At 30.3% G+C, this 22,981-nt stretch overlaps 2 protein-coding genes across 2 annotated transcripts; both read left to right on the forward strand.

Moving 5' to 3' along the window:
• The first annotated feature begins 11,561 nt into the window (after positions 1-11,561).
• LOC145159823 (Single hybrid motif superfamily protein) lies at positions 11,562-12,731 on the forward strand. Its single transcript, XM_079078867.1, has 3 exons — positions 11,562-11,778; positions 12,054-12,313; positions 12,388-12,731. Exons 1-3 carry the CDS (start codon positions 11,703-11,705, stop codon positions 12,511-12,513), a joined length of 462 nt encoding a protein of 153 aa, XP_078934993.1. The 5' UTR covers positions 11,562-11,702; the 3' UTR covers positions 12,514-12,731.
• A 1,950-nt stretch (positions 12,732-14,681) lies between these two features.
• LOC145159824 (chaperonin 60 subunit alpha 2, chloroplastic-like) lies at positions 14,682-18,385 on the forward strand. Its single transcript, XM_079078868.1, has 9 exons — positions 14,682-14,917; positions 15,153-15,336; positions 15,412-15,533; positions 15,607-15,814; positions 15,893-16,038; positions 16,139-16,445; positions 16,549-16,799; positions 16,887-17,087; positions 17,838-18,385. The coding sequence occupies exons 1-9, from the start codon at positions 14,855-14,857 to the stop codon at positions 18,123-18,125; spliced, it is 1,770 nt and encodes a 589-aa protein (XP_078934994.1). The 5' UTR covers positions 14,682-14,854; the 3' UTR covers positions 18,126-18,385.
• Positions 18,386-22,981: the final 4,596 nt, after the last annotated feature.

A 22,981-nucleotide genomic window follows, 5' to 3' on the forward strand; every position in this document is an offset into this window, starting at 1 on the left:
AAGAATTTCAAGAACTAATCAAGAATAAAACCTGAGGTTGTTCACTAGCACACGACTTGAGGTTTATAACCTATCGTGTTTACATATTCTGTGCCCATTCCAGTTAAAGTTGGCTTTGCATAGGAGTTCTGAAAGTTCTCAATTGGTTGCATAACAACTTGGAAGCAATGGCAGGCCCTGTACTGCCAGGTGGCAAGAAGTTAAGATTGCATAAGTTCAGTCCATATGAGTTTGGATTTGTCATTATCCTTGTCTTGTGACTATGGTTTTGACGATTCACATGGATAAGAACACATACACCATAAAATCTAAGGTTCATAAGGTTTCTCTCCGATTCATGAAAATGATGGTGAGGAAACACTTCCACCAAGTAGATTTGAAGTAGATGGCAAAAGGTCTAAACAATTGAGACTATGATTACGGCATCCCTTTTCATAGTTCTGAAATTGTTTAGACACACATGCATGCTATCTAAGGAAAGGTGTATGATTTTGATAAAGTTTTATCAAAGCATCTCGTATCAGAAATCTGAACTTTGGTAAGAAAGTCAATAAAGTATTGATTTCTAGAAGTCCAGCTGATTTCTGAGTACATGTCAAAGCTAGTGGGAGCATAAGTGTTATGCTAATAATCATCATGTTAGTGGGAGCATGATAATTATTGTTAGTGTTGCAAGTTAGCAATGTTAATTATAGAAAACAAAAGTTTCAATTCGTGAGGCTGCAGGGATTGAAAAAGTTGTTTTGCTATAATTAAGGGAGAGGATATACTTCATTTCAGTTCTAAAGGCTTAGATTGAGACCTAAATCATCTTTAGTCAAGAATATATATATGAATTTCATGTTGGATTGGTTCAACTTAAGGAAATTCTATATATTGCGTTCTCAAAATTCGATTATGATTACGGCATCCCTCTTCATAGTCAAATTTTGAAAACATGGCAAATAAAAATATTGTAGCAAAAGACTGGTCTAGAATCATGTCTTTATGTGAGACATCATGAATCGTGTACCATTTGCTTTGGGTACAGGATCGATTGCATGTGCTATAATATTTGTCATTTCTAAATTTTTTCAAATGCCCAGAGGCATTAAGAAGGGAAAAAGTCTAGAATTGGATATGACTAAAATGATTAAGCAATTGTCGAGGACAATCTGAGGTTTACCAAAGATTGGTTGCTCAGGGACAGTTGGAAGTATAGTGTTAATTTTGGAAGGACCATATTGACATATTCTGAAAAGAGGCATCTCTTATTCAGAAGTGATAGTCAAAATGAGAATATGGATTTGTCTCCATAGGTGGAAGTTATCTGTGTAAGATTAGAAAACTTAATGCAAGAAGCATGTCCAAAGCAATGTACTTTGAATATGAGACTTAGTTTCCATGGAGTTGATCTCCATTGGAATACCTTATAATGACTGTTGACAAGTCTTTGTGACTTTGTACATATTCATTACAGGAGGGTCAGTGCATATAAGTTTAAAATCTAAACAGATTTCGATAAATGATAGGAATTTGAAATTCTCACATTTTTCGATAAGGATTTGGGAGTGTGAAATTAGAATCATTGAAATTATGTTCAATTGGTTTATTTCACAAAGTAAGGATCATAGACAAACATAGAGTGCATACTTGGTGTATGGCAAAGCTATTTTTTAAGAAAAACATAGTGTACATGCTTGGAGCATGGGACAACTAGTGTTTTTAATTCAAGTATAAAGTTGATAAAACCGAAACAATGAATAATGAGTAATCAGTATGGTGATAAATAAAAGTGTTTATTTATATTCATAGGGTTTGATACCATATTTGATTCATTTATTCTTGTGTTTCACTTTGCATGTTTTGACTTCCAGAATAACTAAGTCGCTCTTCCTGAATGATTAAGTTATTCAAACCATCCACAGTCGGTCATATGTTGGAAGTAGATATGAATCAAGACTGTCATGGGTTGGTTTGTAGAGGTCTAAGTTGGTGGACAAAGTGGTGCTACAACACCCATGAGTGCTCATAAGTTCTGAGTATTGGACTCAACCCGCGCTCATTTGAATCACTTCATGGATTTTATCACGAGTGATCATGAGACGATAATATCTTATATTCTGCAAACCTAGAGATATGAGTTGTTACTATGAGTTGGTTATACATTGATTGCACGAAAACGCATTTGGTAACTCGATGTTATAAAACGTGCCTTTGTGTATGATTCAACAAGTAGTAGAACAAGCCATATGAGTCGAAGTTTATCCATTCCTTTTAACTTCGGGATAAAAGCGATATCTGTGGGCCCCTCGATGATTTAGCGATGACACATGTGAGTGCTTGGCCAAGCCAGGACTGATTTGATTTGTTCAATCAGTCAGTCATCATAAATCGAAAATCGGGAAACAACAAATGGACAGAGAGAATGATTATAATCCATGTCTCAGTCCATATGATATCTAGAATGGAGGAATATATGATCCCTTATATAATGGACAAGTCATTGACAAGGTCAGAGTTCGACAGCGGCTTTAAGAGCTACGATTGCCAGTTAGGTTTTGAAGTCATACTCAATAATAGTTTTAGACTTATCCAAGTGGGAGACTGTTGGATTAATGTCTAAGTCCATAACTATATTTGGTATGTACTTGACCCGACTCGGCATGGTCCATTTGGGTTGCACTTCACCGGCACAATTTATATGGATAGTCTTTTGAGAATAGTATATTTATGATTTATATTAATATATTATAAGTTCTAATATATTAATATGGAATCATATTATTTAATTAGTATTGATCAAGAATTAATTTAGAATTAATTAAGTGATCAAAAAGAACTAATTAAATATGGACTCTTATATATATGGAATGGGCCAAGTTCATTTAGGTTGGGCTAAGCTTTCATGGATGGTCCATGGAGCTTTTAACCTATGGATCCTATGTAAATGAAAGGTCATGGGTATTAGGGTTTACATGGATGTAACCCTAATCCTCCATAATATATAAAGGGGTCTTTGGCTCACAAAATTGGACATGTGTGTGAAAATAAGAGTGGGCCGATTTTAGTGTGCATACATATTCTCTCAAGTTCTTCCAAGGTGTTTTGGTGATTTGTGATTCCATTTGAGGCTTCCACACTATTGGGGCTAAGCTCTTAAAGCTTGAAGACATCAAGCTACATCAAAAGGTATGTCATCTAACTAGAACTTTGTATTATAGGTGCTTCATAATATGCTAGTTAGGATGAAACCTTGGAACAGTTAATATTTGCATGTATAATAGAGAAAACATAGATCCAAGGTTTATAGGGTTGCATGTACACCATAGGAGTGTTAGAATGCTCAAAACCCAACAGCATTATCTTACTAAAGGCTGAAACTTTATGACCATAAGAACCAAGGTAAGTCTAGATCTGAAGTTGCACTTCAGATCATGATCATTACCCGAAATGAAACACCAATCAAGCCAAAATGGCCCTAATCTTAACATAAAGAGATCTAAGTATGAAAGGGTCAAGTTACAAGCTTTTTACCTCAGGCTAGCTCCCAAAACGATGTAGATGGCAGATCCACTTCCTCTTCTTCAATCCAAGCCTGTAGATCTTTGAGTTCTCTTAATGAAAGCACCAAAACACACTTTAGCTCCTCACACACTCAATAATGGAGTCTAGATCGATTAGGGTTTCCTTTTAGCCGTCAACAAGTGATAAGAGGGCTTAAGGGAGGGACTTAAGGTCCTTTAAATATGGTGCAAACCCTGAAATTAGGGTTTTCTCATTCCAGCTCCAACTCGTCGAGTCGGTCACTTAAGACCCGCGAACAAAACTGTGCCTACTCGACGACTCAGGGCATCCAACTCGTCGAGTCGACCTTTTCAATGAAAATATAAGACTGAAAGTTTGTACCTGAGAGTCGGGGTGTTACACCATGTTTAATAATCAAGTATGGACTTGATTAATCTTCCTCTCTATAGCAAGGCTAGAATGAGTAAGAGATTCTTCTAGAAAGAATATATACATGGTACATATACACATTTAGTAATACTTTTTGTATAAGGATTTTCTCATACTCATGTCATTGACTATGGTCCTTATCATACTCATGACATTGACTATGATCAAACCTTTTCACAAGTAGCTATGATTAGATCAACAAGGATATTATTTACTATAACTTCATATTCTTAATATGAGATATAGCAAATGGATTTCAAGAAAGAGCGCTTTTCTTAATAGACATCTACTAGAAGATATCTATATAGCTTAGCCTGGAGGTTTTCTTAATCCATGTTATCCTAACCAAATGTGTAAGGCTTAAGATCCACTTGTGGATATAAAGCAAACATCTCAAGGATGGAATAATAATTTTAATATAAAGATACAAGGTATGCTTTTATATGAAAATGAAAAGAACGTGCATGTGTTTACTAAGAACTAGTGGAAGGACAGTGATATTCCTAATCTTGTATGAAAGAGACATACTTAATCATTTGAAATTACATTCCGACTATGCAATGTGGTTTTCACCTTGATTCGGAAAGTATTTCTAAAATGAAGGACTTAGGAATGACAAGATACATTATTAGAATGTAAAATCTATAAGAGATAGATAAAGATGAATGTTAAAGGTTTTAAAATTCCTTTTGCATGAAATGACAAAATCTTGAAAGCGGTCAATATACAAGATTCCTTTGGATGATTCTTTGCATTGTTACATGACACCTCTTGAGTCTGTCTCAAAGGACCAAACACATAGTTTGAGCTAGATAAAATGATTTATATTATATTTGTTTGGCAAATGAATCCATCATTTATGTCATATCATGAGATACAAAATTGAATACATGGTTAAGTCACTAGATGACTGTGACAACATTCTAAGAGTACTTAAGAAGAGCTAAGAGAATGTATATGAGATAATTAGTTTAGAATAAAATATTAATGTAAAGAGTTACATAGGATTTTGATTTCTAAATAAATATAGATAATTATGAATTATAATTGGATTATGACTTCATTATGGAATGAAGAGTAAGTTTAGTTGGAACGAGGTACAAGCAAAACAAAATAGCACAATCTACTAAATAAGAATACACTACTTTTCAGAAGTTGAAATCAAATATAATTGGATGAACTAGATCATTGAAAAACTAGGTTGAATCTTTCCATGCAGGGATAACCTAGAAATCTTTTGTGAGTAATAGAGTGTACTTAATCAAGCTAAGAAACTCTATGTCACATAAGAGCACCAATTAATTCTCCAAAATATTTAACTATACTTAGTGTAATGTCAAATATGGAGATGATTGTATTCGCAGAATTCACACAAATTAAATTTAGTCGAACCCAATAATAAAGTCTTTCCTTTTAAGCTAAGTATGAGTGGTCACACTTCAGCCATAAGACCTTTATTATTCTAGTAATGAGATTTTGATTTGAATTTAGTATTTGGATATTGGAACATTGTAACAACAACTATTAAATAATGTTTTGATATACTGGGATATGATCATTACATTAATATTTGTTGTGTTCTATATTAACATGTTTAATCCATGAATAATCTTATTATTCTAAAGGTTCATAGTCGGTCATGATTGTGAGAGCAATTATGAAGTAAGACTAATATGAAATGGATTGGTTGACTCTCACTAGATGAAAGTAGGCAAGTGGTTGTAACCAAGTTTCATTGGTACTTGTCAGAGAACTAGTACTGAACAGACCCACATCAAGATCATCTCATAGATCGCAGTTATGAGTGATACTTGATTAAAAGGTATTATCTTTGTATCCTTAACATGTGATATACATATTGGGACTTAAGTGTAGGGAGTCTTGTGCTTTGATATGACAAAATGTTGTTCCTTGACCGGGTAGTTATAAAAGTCATTTTCGGGTATGGTGTGAACTATGCAAGAGGCTTATGTAGTCGATATGGGATTTGTTCCTCTTATGTGTTGAGAGTTAGACATCTAACGTGCATTACCCAAAGTTGAATTACAAATGAGATTGATTGCGATCCAAGGCTCATGTTCAACAGGGTGTCTGTAACAAAGGGATAATTGATAAACTTACCTTAATACATCAATTGAAGCTTATAGCTTTTGGGAATTGGATGTTGATGAATGACATTCTTCGTCATATGTTATCGGGGGCAGTGAAATGTTGCTAGACGTTCACCACTATCTATATCAATCTATGATGAGTCTTGTGCAAGTGGGAGATTGAAAGATCTAGTATGCCCACGAGTCATTATAGAATGATATTGCTAATAATAATATATGATCCTATAGGGTCACACCATATAGCAAGTTAACATCAATTGAGTATTTATTAGTATAATTTGATTATTAATAAATATATCAACACTTGTATTTGATTGGAAAATTATTATTTCATGAAAATAATATTTTACTAATTGTGAATTTATTATTTATGGAAATAATATTTATTGGAGAAATAACAACTTATGAAATATATCATAAAATATGATTATTTATAAGTTATATTTATATCTTAATAAACTAGTTCAATTTATATAAAAGGTAGTTTTTGTATAAAATAAGATATTTATATATTCATATTTATATCTTAATAAACTAGTTACAATTTATATAAAAGATAGTTTTTTATAAAATAAGATATATATATATATATATATATATATATATATGTTGGGAATTCGTTATAAAAATGATTGATTTTTATAAAGATAACATGTATATGTATATAAACTAGCCATGAGACAACGTTTGTTTTCTTTTGTGCATGCCTTTCTCGAAAATTGTAAGGAGACCAAGCATGGTCTTTTTTTGCCATGCTTGAGACAAAGTTGTCTCTCCTTTTACTTTATGGTCTCCTTTCACTTTTTATCCATTATATAAGAGAGGTCATGGAAGGGTTTTTGATACACTTCTTGCAAGCTTCTTCTTCTTCTTCTTCTTTGGAGTCCCAAAACCGTGAGCATGAGAGGCTCAAAGGGGCTGCCAAATTTCGAAAGTTCAAGCCCTTCTTCTCCTCCATTCTCTTGCATTTTGATGCTAGACAAAGCCCCTTTGTTGCTGCACCTTTGAACATATATTTGGTATATATTTCAAAGGCTTATGAACAACAAATTACAAGTGAATATTAGCATGTTTTGATGGTTCTACTCTTGCTTGGTGGATACTTGTAGAGAACTCTTGTTTTAGAGTTTCATGCCACACGTCATCAACTTCCAACCTCCCATGAGGACCAAATTCCATGGGAAAGTTACCCGATAATCAGAAATTTAACATCCTTTGTCATATAGATCAACCTGAATTTCACTTTCTATATAAATGCATTGACATGACCTCCAGTTAGTAAAAAACAAATGATCTTTAAGTTACTTCATTTTCTTTTCACAACAAAAAGCAGCATGATCATTAAAATAGTGAAAAAGTACTCATTAAATAGAGAGTGAGCCCAAAATTAAGCTTACCTTAATAATAGATTGAAAAAAAAAACATTTTAACAAAGCATTTTATCGAGCAGTTGGTGTGTATCATGAAAGTTTCTTTCAAATGTCAACATCAAGATGAAAAAGGGTTGATGGGCTGATTGTTTTCCTTGTTGGCGTTCTTAACTTCTTCACAGAACATAGGTCACGTGAGTAAATTTCCCAAATATTACAGACATGAACACAAAATCAACAACTTGTAATACATCTTACTATGTGTATCACTTACCCATGTGCACCAAATGTCTCCAAGAAGACAACTACAAAAGATTTGTAAACAGGGTTGACATAAATAAAGTCACCAAATTAAAGGGAAAAATAGAACTAGGGAGACTATACTAACTGACATGTGTGCTTAAATCACCAAAGTCTATAAATTCCAAAATTTGCAAAACAACCCCACAATCAAATTTGGTGAACAAACAAAGGCAGAATCAATTCACAGAGAAAAACAACATAAGCAATTTGCTTTAATTTATACCCATATGATAATACATGACTTCTCTTTGAGAGTCTTCAAACAACTTCATCTTTCGGGTCCCCCTTTTCACTGTCCTCCCTTTTGCTGGCCTGTAAATAAACACATAGCTAATCACAGAAACATACACATACACACATAAGAAAAACTTTAATATTCATTATTCACAAATACGATTGATTGAGTCCTAATTCACCTGGCCCTTAACTTTCACACGGGATACGCTTTTGCCGATGGTTTTGATAATTTTGTAACATTGCACACCTTCAAACTGAGAGTTGCTTTTTCTGTTGAATAATTCTTCAAAGTCAAAGCTTTAGTACACCTAAAAAAAATACAACAAAAAATTTAGGGATGAAGTAGAGTAAGTAAGAAAAAAATTGACTGTTGGTGTAAAGGAAGATCACCTCGAGTAGGTTCTAGGGAAATCGAGAGGTAGCCCTATATACATGATACTTTCGTTGCGTTGATGCCCAAATTTTCGACTATCATTGTCTCCAGATGATTACATCCCTCCTGGAAGACAAATATTCGCTGACAGATGGGGTGAAAAAAGAAGCCGACGACTGTAAATAAATTTTAGGCAAAGCACAGTGGTGGGGGCGACAATGGTAGCAATGATTTGGACTTTCCTTACGATTCTTAGTGTCTGCAAAAGTAAGAAAAAAATGTTTCGGGAAGGGCTATCTAATTGGAGGAAGATAGATGAGGCGGTGGAATACAATAATAAGAACGGCTATCTGATTGGAGGAAGAGAGATGGGGCAGTGGAATCCAAGAGAAGAATCGAGAGATGAGCCGCAGATGGATAAAACAAGAATAAATGTGACCCAAGTCTAAAATAATAAAACGAAGGTTCCGATTTTGCCAAAAGGTAAAAAAATGTGTGGCAGAAGTATGAAAGCAAAAAGTTTCATGTTCAAACATCCCACGAGATTATATATATGTATATATATATATATATATATATATATATATATATATATATATATATATATATATATATATATATCATATCATCATATCATACTATATTATAAATGAAACATTTTTTCTTTCACCACATTCATCTAAAACTCCCATGCATTTTTTCTTTCACCACATTCATTTGAAACTCCCATGGCTTTTCAATCTCTTTCTAATAATGATTATAAGTTGGTTAATAAGATTAAATAAATATCAAACCTAAAGTGTAATCATATTAAACTAAATTTCAATATTAAAAAAATATATTTACTTCTACTTATAAAGTTATGTTTTTTTAACTTTTTACATATTATACTTAATTTATTAGTTTTAATATATTGTTGGATGTAAACCATTATCATATTAAACTAAATTTCAATATTAAAAAAATATCTTTACTTCCACATGCAATTTCCTTTCACCGCATTCATTTGAAATTCCCATGACTTTTCAATCTCTTTCTAATAATGATTATAAGTTGGTTAATAAGATTAAATATATATTAAACCTAAAGTGTAATCATATTAAACTAAATTTCAATATTAAAAAAATATCTTTACTTCTACTTATAAAGTTATGTTTTTTTAACTTTTTACATATTATACTTAATTTATTAGTTTTAATATATTATTGGATGTAAACCATTATAATTTTAAAGCTACAACTTTTGAACAATTTGTATAAAATATTTAAATTATAAATTTAAATATAACATTACAGGACCAACTTAAATATAAATTTTAGTTTAACTTAAACAACCCAAATAATATTTTGTAAATAGTTAAAAAAGTGATAAATTGTTGTGTCTTTCTAATAATCATTATAATTTGGTTAATAAAGTTAAATAAATATCAAACCTAAAGTGTAATCATAAATAAACTAAATTTCAATATTAAAATAATATATTTACTTCTACTTATAAAGTTATGTCTTTAACTTTTAACATATTATACTTAATTTATTAGATTTAATATGTTGTTGTATGTAACCATTATCAATTTAAAGCTACAGCTTTTGAACAGTTTGAACAAAATACTTAAACTGTTAATTTAAATATAACATTACAGTGTCAACTTAAATATAAATTTTAGTTCCACTTAAAAAAACCCAATGAATATTTTGTGAATAGTTAAAAATAATAAATTGTAGTGCTAAATGCAAAAACTAAATTATAATATCAGTTTAACTAAAATATTTCCTAAAGATATTTGTATAATCGATAAAAGTTTTCAAATAAGTAACTTAAAATAACTTAGAATAACAATAGTTAAAAATAACTCTATATAAATGATATATTATTACCTTTAAAATCAAAAAACAATGTATGATGTTTTAAATAATTATAATGATAGAAATTAAAACGTTAAGAAAAAAAATTTTAAAAAATTAATTAACAATAATAAAAACTATAAATAACATTAAGCCATATATTATGTTTAATTTTATTCATGAATAATTCGCGGGTAGAAGTCATTCAAACGGTTGAGATTATACAATTATAATAGATGTATATATTATCATATAATTTAAAATAATCAATATATTACATCAATTTAGTATACGAATTATTATATCAAATTTAACAACAACGTTATTGTTATATTTTAAAAAAAAAACATACATTTGTAAAGATTTCAACTATATAGGTGTTTCTGCGCAACGCACGGACATTCGTGTAGTACTTATTCTAATAAATGAATAGTTTTAATCTCATTTTGCCAAGTGTCACTCTAATACAACTCTCATTAATATTATGTCATGTGTCATTTAGATATATTAGGCAACTCATTTCAAAATTAAAATTTACATTTTCTAATTATATGTTAAATTTGAAGTTATAATAACTTTAAAAATTTGATATATCTCTTAATTAATAATTTATTTAAAATGACTTATTTAAAATAATTGATTAATAGTTATAATTTTTTATTATAAAAGTTTAATTAGTTTTATAACCGTGGTTACCACGGGTTATAAACTAGTATTCTAATAAATGAAGGTTTTTTTTGCCACTTGTCACACTCTCATTTAATTTGTCAAATGTTATTTTGTGGTTATTTTGAATTAATTATTTTTCTACATGTCATTTTATGGGTAGTTTTTTTGTCACTTGTCACACTCATTTAATTTGCCAAATGTTATTTTGTGGTTATTTTTAATTAAATCTTTTTCTACATGTCATTTTATGAGTTTTTCTATTTTATTAAATTTCACATAATATTTTAATGTAATAATTGCCATAAATGTAGTAATAAATTGATATCAATTCCATTAATGAACTTAACTTTTAATTTCAAAATTCTCAAAATTAAAGTGCATTAATTTTTTTTATTTATTTAAATTTAAAAGATAAAAACATTTTCATTATTTTTTCTTATTTTCTTATAAATTCAAAGTTCTCAAATATTTTAATTTTGTATTTAACCATTTTTATTTAAATTAAGTCATCTAATCACAAGTAATTCTAATTTTATATTTATATTTAATCATTTTTTTAAATTAACCCATGTGGTCACAACTAAGTATATATAATAGTATTCAAGAATCAAACCAAATATTACACCCCATCCAACACCTATTTATAAAAATCAAAAACAATTTCGTATATTCCACCAACCCACCAACCCTGAGTCGGTGATCCGGAAACAATAAAAAACAAGACTAATGAGAGAAGTTGCACACCCACTCCCCAAAACACTTTCTTTTGTGTTTTGTATTGGCATTAGCAGAGAGGAGAGAAAAGGGGGATTGGTTGGTGAATCACTGAATCTGAATCATTCATAATACAAAAACGGAGATGGCATCGAGATTATGGGCATCAAAAGCTGCTTCATACCTCAAGATCTCCACATTCAACAGAGGTTTCGCTTCTGGTAATCAATCACCCCACCTTCGTCGCCTTTACCTTTTTCTATTTCCCTGTTTCCAATTCCTTCTTTTGATCTGATGTTATATCGATTTTGATTCCTCTATTCGATTATCATTCTCTAGAAACGATGTTTAAATTGGATCATAGAAGTTGATATAGATAATAGATTATAGATCCTCTTTAGCAATTCAATTTGTCGGTTTTACATTTGGGCATTTGAAAATCGTAAATTAAATCCGGAAATTCGATGATGTTCATTTCGATGAAATTTGTTTTCAGTTGTGAAGGATTTGAAGTACGCCGAGTCTCATGAATGGGTGAAGGTGGAGGGTAAATCTTGCACCATCGGTATCACGGACCATGCCCAGGATCACTTAGGAGACGTGGTGTATGTTGAGTTGCCGGAGGTTGGCGCCGCCGTGACTCAGGGCGGCAGTTTTGGTGCTGTTGAGAGTGTGAAGGCGACTAGTGATATTAACTCCCCTGTTTCCGGGAAGGTTGTTGAAGTAAATGAACAACTCACTGGTGAACCCGGTTTGGTAAGTCATCTAATGTTGCAACAATCAACTTAAGATTGAATGGAATTATGATAAAAGATTGTTTACATTTTCAGGTGAATGGAAGTCCGTATGAAAATGGATGGATTATAAAAGTGGAGATAAGCGACTCGAATGAAGCGAACTCTTTAATGGACTCTAAACAGTATTCAAAGTTCTGTGAAGAAGAAGATAAGCACTAGAGTTACTTGTATTTGCATGTTTCTTTGTGGTTTGCATTTGGTTTTTTTGTCAATTGTTTGAAAATTTTGAATTTTGAAAGGGGTTTTGCTTACAAGTATGTCAAATGCATCCATCAAACGTTTTTGAGATTCGACAATGTTATGAAATGATACATTTCTTATTGTAATGAAAAAATGGCACAAATGTTGCTAACACATCATAGTTATCTTTGGATTAACTTTGCTTCTTCTTGCTCTTCTATAAACCGAATAGACAGTTGCTATTTCTTATGAGTGTTCTACTACATACTTGAAAAATGAAAAGACATATCCATTTTTGCAACTAAATTTATCATGTGAATAAACTTTACCTCAATTTTGCAAATAATAGTTGCCCATGATTTATATACTTTGGTATGCTATAAGTTTATCATATATATAAACTTAGGGGTGTTTGGGATTGCTTTTCAAAGTGAAAAGTTCTTTTTGTAAAAGAACTTTTTGATTTTAACTTTTAAGGGAGTAAAAGTTAAAAGTCAGTTTTAAAAAATATTTGGCAAATATTATTTGACTTTTAAAAGTAATTTGCCTTGTAAGAAGGTAAAAATCACAAAAAGGTCATGGTTTCTTGTCTTTTGAAAAATCACCAATTCCTTCTTGCCAAAAAATTATTTCCAAAAGTTGTTTTGCAAATGTCAAACATCTTTTAGAATTTTTGACTTTTTAGAAAAGTTAAAAGTCAAAAAGTCATTTTTTAAGCAATCCTAAACACCCCCTTACCTCCAATTTTTGAAATTCTCTAATCACAACTTAAATCCCTCACCAAAATTGCTCAAGTGTTCTTTCATCACCTAGATTAGCCTTGCATTCATATTATTTTGGTCTTGGAAAATATAAAAAATATAAAAAAGACTATTTTGCACTTTTAATTTCCTTTTTATATTACTATTACAGTTTAATAATTATAAAATAAGAATTAGACCCACCACACTCTCCAAAAAATGTTGTTACCGTTTAACAAAAACACATAAATTTCTAAAACATAATACTAGACAAGCCAAAGCAGGTTTATCATTTTATTTTTTCAATTGAAACCATAAATGTATAATAATTATTCTAATTTTTTAACCAGCACCAAACCGTTGTTTTTTCAAAATGTTTTGGTTTTTTATTTCCAATTTTTTAAAGTTTACGTTATAATTTATATTTTTTGCACATCCCTAAATACCACTAACTTCATATTTACTTCAATCACAAGAAATGATATGGTGATATGAAATACCTTTTGGATTTTTTTTTTCAAAAAGGTTTTGATTTCAATTTATGAGGCATGTCAAATGCTTTGTGATTGAAGAAAATATGAAGATGATGGTTAACAAGGGTGTGAAAAAAACCAAAACTATATCAAAAACCGAAAAAAAAAATAACAATTTGTTTTGAAAATGAAACAATTTGATTTTTGGTTTTAGAAAACCGATTTTTTTGGTTCAGTTTGGTTTTTTATATATAAAAACTAAAATAGTAAAATACCAAAAACTATGTCATTTTATGTATATCTTTAATGGATTAATTATCTTAGAAGTAAAAAAAATGATTATGAATTTACGATTTATTGAAGATCAAAATAATAAACATGTGTTAGTTACGCCTTTTTATTATATTTTAGAAAATTTGGCGTTTTTGTTAATTTTTAGCAACATTATTGAGGGATAAAGCAACGGAAATAGGAAAAACAAAACGAGAAACTAAAACCAAAAAAACTCACGGTTTGATATTTCCACGATGAAAAACCAAATCTTTTTATTCGGTTTTGATTTTAGTAAAAAATAAAACCATTCTAGCTATAACTGTTAACAAACTATGTAATATTTTTCAAAAATTACTTTGTATTCAGAAAAAAAAAATCTTGAAATAATTTTTTTTTAAAAATTAATATGAATGACTAAAATTTCACTTTTAATAACTCTCTAAAATCAAGTTATTAACTTAAGGAGGTGTTTCGATAGGAAAAAAATGAGGTTTATTGCTTATTGTTTATTCCCACCGCAATAAGCTAATTTTAAGTGATTGTATAAAATCCTTAAAAATCAGTTTATTATGTTAGCAATAAACTAAATAAGCATCTCCCTTACTTGTTACTTATTCTCACAGCACATAATCTAATAAGCTAATCCAACGCTAATCCAATTCCAAACACGCTGATCGGCATCTTCCTATTTTCTTACTTCATGCGAAGACACATGTTCTTTAAACCCTTAATAAACCTCACCAGGAACGAATTGCGACCCATTTTCTTTCAACACGGAAAACCTTCGCTTTCCGTGGTTCGTTTGGTGATCAAATCCGAGCAAACAATCCACGCATGTCTTCATCTCTCTTATCTCCTCCTCCGCTGTTCACCCATCCGGTATCTTGTTCGCTCCATGTATGTTATTTCTTCTTTCTGTCTTATTCTTACTGTACTCATACGTGCCCGCAGTTATAATCCACCTTTGAAGCAGCAATTTACTCAATAATATCGTTTAATTTTACATCAATTCAGATTCTTTTTCTGTAAACGGGATTATCGCATTCTAATTGTGGAATCGGGATTTGGCGTATAATTTTAGGTTTCCTGAGGTTTTGACTTGTGTGTTTTTTTTTTCAAATAAATATTGAAGCAAGGGTCTGGAAAACAAAGCTTTTGTGGAGTATTATGGAGAAGGAAGCAGGTTTCAACAAAGAGAATGGTGGTAGTTAAAGCAGGAGCAAAAAGAGTTTCTTTCGATAAAAAATGCAGAGAAGGTTTAGTTGCTGGTATAGATAAACTCGCTGATGCTGTTTCTGTCACTTTAGGACCAAAAGGTATATCACACCTCCATCTTACATCAATAGTTATCATAAATTCATAATCTTACTTATGGTGATTGATCTATACAGGCCGAAATGTTGTTCTTTCTGAATCTGGAACACTCAAAGTTATCAACGATGGTGTCACCATTGCTAAAGCCATAGAGCTTCCTGATTCAATTGAAAACGCAGGAGCAGTGCTTATCCAAGAGGTATTTCTGCTAATCAGACATTAATTAGTAATTACCTTCTGTATTCAGTAACAATATTCAATTTTTTTTGTAGGTTGCAACTAAAACAAATGATTTAGCTGGTGATGGCACCACCACTGCAATTGTTCTTGCAAGAGAAATGATCAAATCTGGATTATTGGCTGTAGCATTTGGAGCAAATCCCATTTCTTTAAAGAAAGGAATGGAGAAGACTGTAAAAGAATTGATCAAAGTTTTGAAAAGGAAATCGATTCCAATCAGCAAAAGGGATGATATAAAAGGTAAATTTCTTCCACTTTTTAGTGTTTTCTTCCATGAGATTCTCTAAACTCTAAAGATTCTTTTCTTCCTGTTCACAGCCATAGCTTCCATCTCTGCTGGAAATGATGAATTTATCGGAAACTTAATTGCTGAAGCCATTGATAAAATCGGTCATGATGGAATAATTTCTATTGAATCATCTTCATCAAGTGAAACTTCTGTGATTGTTGAAGAAGGAATGAAGGTATCAAGTGAAATACATCTTGTGATATTTTATTCATACATTCTTTTTATCTTTTTCATTTTCATATTTTAATGTCTATTCAGGAATACTTTCCCTACAGATCGACAAAGGATACATGTCTCCTCATTTTGTCACAAATCAGAACAATTTATCTGTGGAATTTGAAAATGCTAAAGTTCTGATAACCGATCAAAAGATATCATCTGTGAAAGAAATTGTCCCATTGCTAGAAAAGTGTACTCAATTAAGTGTCCCTTTGCTCATTTTTGCTGAAGATATCTCAATATCAGTTCTTGAAACCCTAATTGTTAACAAAAATCAAGGTTTACTTAGGGTTGCTGTTGTTAAATGTCCTGGTGTTGGGGAACGAAAGAAAGCTTTACTTCAAGATATTGCCCTCATGACAGGTAATTCTATTAACAATTTAAATATTTCATATATTACATTTTGAAGACTTGTTTTTATTATTTATATGCCACCTTTCTGCTGACATTTATCATGTTAAAATAGGAGCTGATTTTTTATCTGGAGATTTGGGTTTATCTCTAGAATATGCAACCTCTGATCAGCTTGGAATTGCATTAAAAGTAACTATAACAAGTAATTACACAACTATTGTAGCTCATCCATCCATGAAATCTGAAATCAAAGCAAGAATTTCCCAAATAAAGAAAGATCTTTCAGAAACAGATAGTTCTTATCTTTCTAAAAAGCTCAGTGAACGAATTGCAAAACTCTCAGGTGGTGTTGCCATTATCAAGGTCAGTTTATTTATTTATTACATTTGTGAGAAAGTAATTATAATTAAATAATGTATATAGAATGAAGTGAAAGAATTTTGGTTATAGGTAGGGGCCCACACTGAGATGGAATTAGAAGATCGAAAGCTAAGAATTGAGGATGCAAAAAATGCCACGTATGCAGCCATGGATGAGGGTATTGTGCCTGGTGGTGGGGCCACTTATATTCATCTTCTTGAGGAAATTCCCTCCATTAAAAAGTTAATGGAAGATCCAGATGAAGAAAGTGGTGTCAACATCATAGCATCTGTATGTTTCTGTTTCCTATGTTCTTTCTGCATGAAGTCAAAAAGTCAAAAAGTCAAAAAGAAAACTGATATAGCTTACTAGATTATGTTACTTACTAATCATGTATTACAGGGACCAAAACTGTTAACTAATGCAATTAATAAACTACAGGGACTGAAACTGTAGTTATTGAAATTAAATACTGCAGGGGCCAAAACTGTAATTAATACAAATTCAAAACTATAGGGACTAAAACTATAACTATCTTAAATTACTAACTACAGGGATCAAAACTGTTAACTAATGCAAATTATAAACTACAGAGACTGAAACTGTAATTACTGAATTCAAATACTGCAAGGGCCAGAACTGTAATTAATACAATTCAAAACTACAGGGACTAAAACTATAACTATCTTAAATTAATAAATACATGGATCAAAATTGTAAGTCTGTAACTATTGCAAATTATAAACTACAGGTACTGAAACTGTAATTATTGAAATTAAAAACTAGAGAGGGCAAATCTATAGTTATTTTGAAACTAAAAGCTAAATGGAGTCAGGAACCAAAACTATAACTAATACATATTAAAAACTATATAAAAACTTCAAGGACTAAACATGTAATTATTCCATTAATCCAGGGGCTGTTTTTGTAAGTTTCATTATTAGCATATATCCACGCCGGCAATTGTATAGTATATTAGTATACAGAGTAATATATGACGAAGGGTAAAATGGTCATTTACACATGCATGATGGATTACAGGCGTTGCAAGCTCCTGCAAAACTGATAGCAGCAAATGCAGGGGTAGATGGTGATGTGGTGGTTGAGAAGATGAAGAAACTTGAATGGGAATTTGGGTATAATGCAATGACAGATACATATGAAGATCTTGTTGTAGCAGGAGTCATTGATCCATGTAGGGTTTCAAGGTGTGCCCTTCAAAATGCAGTTTCAATTGCTGCTATAATTCTCACTACTCAAGCGGTTTTAGTTGAGAAAATAAAAGAGAAAAAACCACCCGTGCCTCTTCTTCCTGGAATACATCCTTGAATTATGAATATGAGAGGATTAAGTTTGTGGAACTGTTTTGACTTTTTTGGTCAAACTTAAAAAGGTCAGCTGCGGAGTTTCAATTTCTTACATGTAGACCTGCCCGGAAGGTCAAAACCAGTTCGGGCAGGGGTGTGTAAGCTGAGGGCAGGAGATGGAATGGGCATTGATGGCGATTTTGTTGGTTGAAATGGATTTGTAATGATATTTAGAATACAAAGGAATTAGTGGAAAGAATCTTTTATTTTGTTTTTGTTAAACATGAACCAACTCATGGTGCTTGATTCAAAACAGATGAAAATACATCAATGTTTGTTTTAATATCACAATTAAATTTTAATTATTTATATACAAATTATTTGTTTGGTTATATTTATTTAATAATATACATTTTAAAGTTATTGTAAGAATTCTTTTAGATAAATTTGTAAAAAGCTAGTAAATTGAAAGGGAATTTATGAAATTCTAAAAAAGTTTTTTAAAGAAAATAACTAATAATATATAATATACATGAATTCCTTAGATAATACACGAGTATCTTTGTATAATTATATCGTACATTCAAACAACAATTATATTTTCTCATTTTAATATTTAAAAGGTTAATGTCGTATATCGTAAAATGTCAACTAATAATATATAATTTGCTGTCATTTATATTTTAATTGTATTCAATAAGTTACTTATTTTTTCGATCTTCTCATCATACCATTAGAATGTATTTCAATCGGATAATTCTGTATTATTAAATGTCACATTGGACGCAATGTTATGTTATGTTCTGTAGACAAATTATATCATGCTGAATGATATATGATAATACTAGTTCACCATGTGGAAATCTCTCTCAATAGTGTAATGTTGTCACATTGAAAGCAATTGTCCTCTAGAAGGTTGATGCCATACAAAGACAACGAATAATATACAATTTGTTCTTTTAAATCATTTGTATTTTAATTGTATTCGATAGGTCACTAATTATTATTATTATTTTGTGTTTTCATCACACCATTAGAATGCATTTCAATCAGATAATTTTGTAATACTAGATGTCACATTTGACACAAGTGTCATATCTGATAGACCTAAATGAACAAACTGTGACCAAGGTGAAATCTACCTCAATAATGTAATGATGACATAGTAAATATAATTAAAAGATAGGTGGCTTAAAGAGCAAATTGTTTAATATTGGTTGTCATTTTGCGACATTAACCCATATGTAAATTATCAAACAATATAAATTTTAAAATATATTTGAAACAATTATTACATAAAATATAACAATATTATTATATTAATTTAAAAATTCAGAAAAAAAACAATAAGAATAAACTACGAACATAAATTTAAACTTGAACAACCAAATATAACAAATTAACTTCAACATTATTTCAGATATAAATAAATAATATTACTTTAAATTTGGAATAATGTTATTCATAACACCGATGTTGGTGTAAAAAATAAAGTTGAGTTGGAGATGATTAATACCAAATTTATACACCAAAAATGACAGAAACTTCAAAATAAAGTTGGGTTGGAGATGCCTAACACATTTTGAAGTGTGACATCCTTGTAAGTCGGTTGTAAATATAAAAGTTTATGATAGATAGTAGTATAATATTTAGATAAGCAAGGATTATTAAATAAAATTGTGTATGTGTAGCATATACAACAAATCAAATCACATCCAATTTTATTTACCAATTGTTAGAGAATCAATTAAATAAATCATTTTTAGTTCATATTTGATCCATTTAATATAACTTATTCTTTAAAATTTAATAGGTTATCATGTTATTATTTCATCTTTGGTACGACTTTATATTTTAATCTGTACAACCCATTAAATTGTAACAACTTCAATTGGTAAATTTAAAAGTTGAAAGATCTATATGTTCAATAATCATTTTAGAATGATATTTATAAGAATTTGATTTTTGGTATATTTTTTTTTGAAAGAGGATTTTTGATAAATATTTATAACTCTTGTAATTAATTGAAAATATCACACTAACAACAACTTTGTGAACTAACCACTTTAGCTTTATCCATGATTAATGGTAAGATTTGTGACCATTACTCACATACTTGGGATTATGTCAAAGAAATAATTATGTATCCAACTCATGTTCCGTCATGCAAGTAGGAGTTAGTATTAACACATATAGAAACAACTACGTACATTGGTTATATGTATGATTTCAAGCCTTGAAGATTGGGTAGACTCATGGATGTAGAAGAGTTATAAGATTGGATCGGTACTTTCTCAACGGAAAAGTAAAAGGTCAAATACTTATAACTATAGGACATATTGACATAATGCTAATAGCAAGTCTTATCTAGTTTATTAGGTCATTATGGACATTGATAATTTATCCAACCGATTTCAGCCGTGACCCCATGGGTACTTTTTTTTATCGACTTTATATACGTATTTTCACTACGATCGGTCGAGGCTTTCAATTGACAATACATTGGTCTTATTCAACTTCCATTATAAATGTCATTAATTGAGGTTATTTTATAAGATGATATTGTTTTAGAGTCGTTAAGACCTTTGTCAAGAAGATTTTAATATGAGACCCTATCTTGCTTAACTTGTGGGGACTCATGTTTCTTTCATCATTTGTCAATTTCATAACTTACGGCCAATGTTTTTTGTTTAGACAGATGCTTTCACTTGTCTTGTAATGTTTGTTATATGATCTTTGGTTTAAATGTAATTTATTAAAGATGTTTGATTAGTACGTACGTCTATAAGATATCATTTGATATGAATAGAAATAAAAGAAACTTATTAGCCAAATCAAAATGATCATTTTCCTATGAAATTACTAAACGTTATCTAAAAAGAAACAGAGAATTAAGAAAACTCAAAAAAAGACTCTTATCCTTTCTCTAAAAAACTACAACAAATTTTATTTATTTTGTCATAATCAAAATATAATCTAGATATTAAATCGATATTAATTAAAATATTTGTTTTTTAGATGAGAAGTTGAGGAATAAGTTGATCAGTTGACAACTTGACATTCAAACATATTATAATTCTTCTTTAATAAACAGATTAATATGTTATATACGATTATTTTAAAAATAATCATTAAAATATAATTATCGGAGTAGATCCACTCTTGTTACTTTTGTTCTTGGATCCTTGAGGACGCATTATTTTTCAATGTTCTTGATGTCGGTCCAGGTTAAAAAAACATCTAGAATCGTTACGGGTGCAACTCTTTTGGGGTGGTTTTTCGTCTAAAAGAAAATTTCATTGGGAGGAACTTGGTTTTGGCTACTAAGAACAATGGTGAGTTGGGTTTGGGCTCCTTGAAAGCTCTTAATGCTGCGCTTTTACAAAAATAGAGATGACGATATGTAAATGAAATGAATGTCTTATGGGTTAAACTCATAAATGCTATCCATGGAGTTCAAATTGGAGATCGGTTCGGTGGGTGTTGCTCTCGTGTCAAGGATTTTGGTCTAGAATAGTTGGGTCAATTAATACGAGCATAAGAAATATTTAGTCAAGCATTCCACGATCTTTAGATGTGTAGGTAGATGAGATCAAACTAATTTTTAGTTTGATATCTGGTTCGAAATCCTTATTATCGAGTCTCTAACGGAGATAATGCTTCTTGATTTGGTATCTCTGAAGGAGGAACAATATATATATATATATATATATATATATATATATATATATATATATATTGTTCCTCCTTCAGAGATACCAAATCAAGAAGCATTATCTCCGTTAGAGACTCGATAATAAGGATTATATATATATATATATATATATATATATATATATATATATATATATATATATATATATATATATATATATATATATATATATAACGATGGTCTTTAAATGATAATTTGAAGTTTACTGTTAAAGATATTAGGCAGTGGCGGTGCCAGAAATTTTGATATGAGGATACAAACATTGTTAATATATATTCAATGTAGTTATCATATCTTGGGCATTAAAAAATATGACACAATCTTTTTAGCCGGGGTATAATAACATAGAGCATGTTTACAAATAATATATATATATATATATATATATATATATATATATATATATATATATATATATATATAACATGGTGCAATATCTTTAGCTGTAGTACCACAACGCCTCATGTAGATTGCCACTAATGTAGATTGCCACTAATATTAGGGGCCATATTCGTTTTGAACCTTCCAACATGTGAAGTAGATACAACATGGAGTCGTATGTGTTACGGAAGATTAACATCTTCATTTGGAGAGCTTGTCTAGATCGTTTGCCTACTAGGCTTAATCTCTCGAAGAATGATTTGAAAATTTCCAACATTATGTGCCATGTGTGTTCTTCTCTTTTGGAAAATACGGACAATCTATTTGTCAAATGTGAAGAGGCAGCTAGAACTTGGAATCTTTCAATGACTTGACATTCAAATTTCGGAATGGCAAACTTTTTTGGATATTTTTTTTTCTTTGGTGGATTCGGACACGATTCAAAGTAGCAAAAGAATTATTTTAAAAAAATTTCTAAAGTATTTTCTCTAAATCCACACAACTTTAGAAATGATCCATTATAAAGAATTATAAAAACAATTTTCATCTAATACAAAATTACAAAATGGTTTCGTTTTTGAGAAAATACTTTAGAAATTGGTCCAAATAGCCTAACAAGTCACATAAATTGACATATAGAGACCATTTCTCATATTTTAAAATTTTACTATTCATTGACATAATTTGATAGGTAGTAATCAAGTTGTGTTATACACAAAATAGTAATTGTAATTTATCAAACCATAGCAAATATCTATAATAAAATTTATCTTAAATTAACA

This window comes from Lactuca virosa, chromosome 2 (genome assembly GCF_052849685.1).
Source record: "Lactuca virosa cultivar CGN04683 chromosome 2, Lactuca_virosa_CGN04683_v6, whole genome shotgun sequence".
Classification (NCBI taxonomy): Eukaryota; Viridiplantae; Streptophyta; class Magnoliopsida; order Asterales; family Asteraceae; genus Lactuca; species Lactuca virosa.

Bases quoted from the DNA above. Each gene is read 5' to 3' on its own strand.
- LOC145159823 (XM_079078867.1), top strand. From the start codon at position 11,703: ATGGCATCGAGATTATGGGCATCAAAAGCTGCTTCATACCTCAAGATC. The intron at 11,779-12,053 runs GTAATCAATCAC...ATTTGTTTTCAG, and splicing joins CAACAGAGGTTTCGCTTCTG to TTGTGAAGGATTTGAAGTAC. The intron at 12,314-12,387 runs GTAAGTCATCTA...TTACATTTTCAG, and splicing joins TCACTGGTGAACCCGGTTTG to GTGAATGGAAGTCCGTATGA.
- LOC145159824 (XM_079078868.1), top strand. From the start codon at position 14,855: ATGTCTTCATCTCTCTTATCTCCTCCTCCGCTGTTCACCCATCCGGTA. The intron at 15,337-15,411 runs GTATATCACACC...TGATCTATACAG, and splicing joins TGTCACTTTAGGACCAAAAG to GCCGAAATGTTGTTCTTTCT. The intron at 15,815-15,892 runs GTAAATTTCTTC...TCCTGTTCACAG, and splicing joins CAAAAGGGATGATATAAAAG to CCATAGCTTCCATCTCTGCT.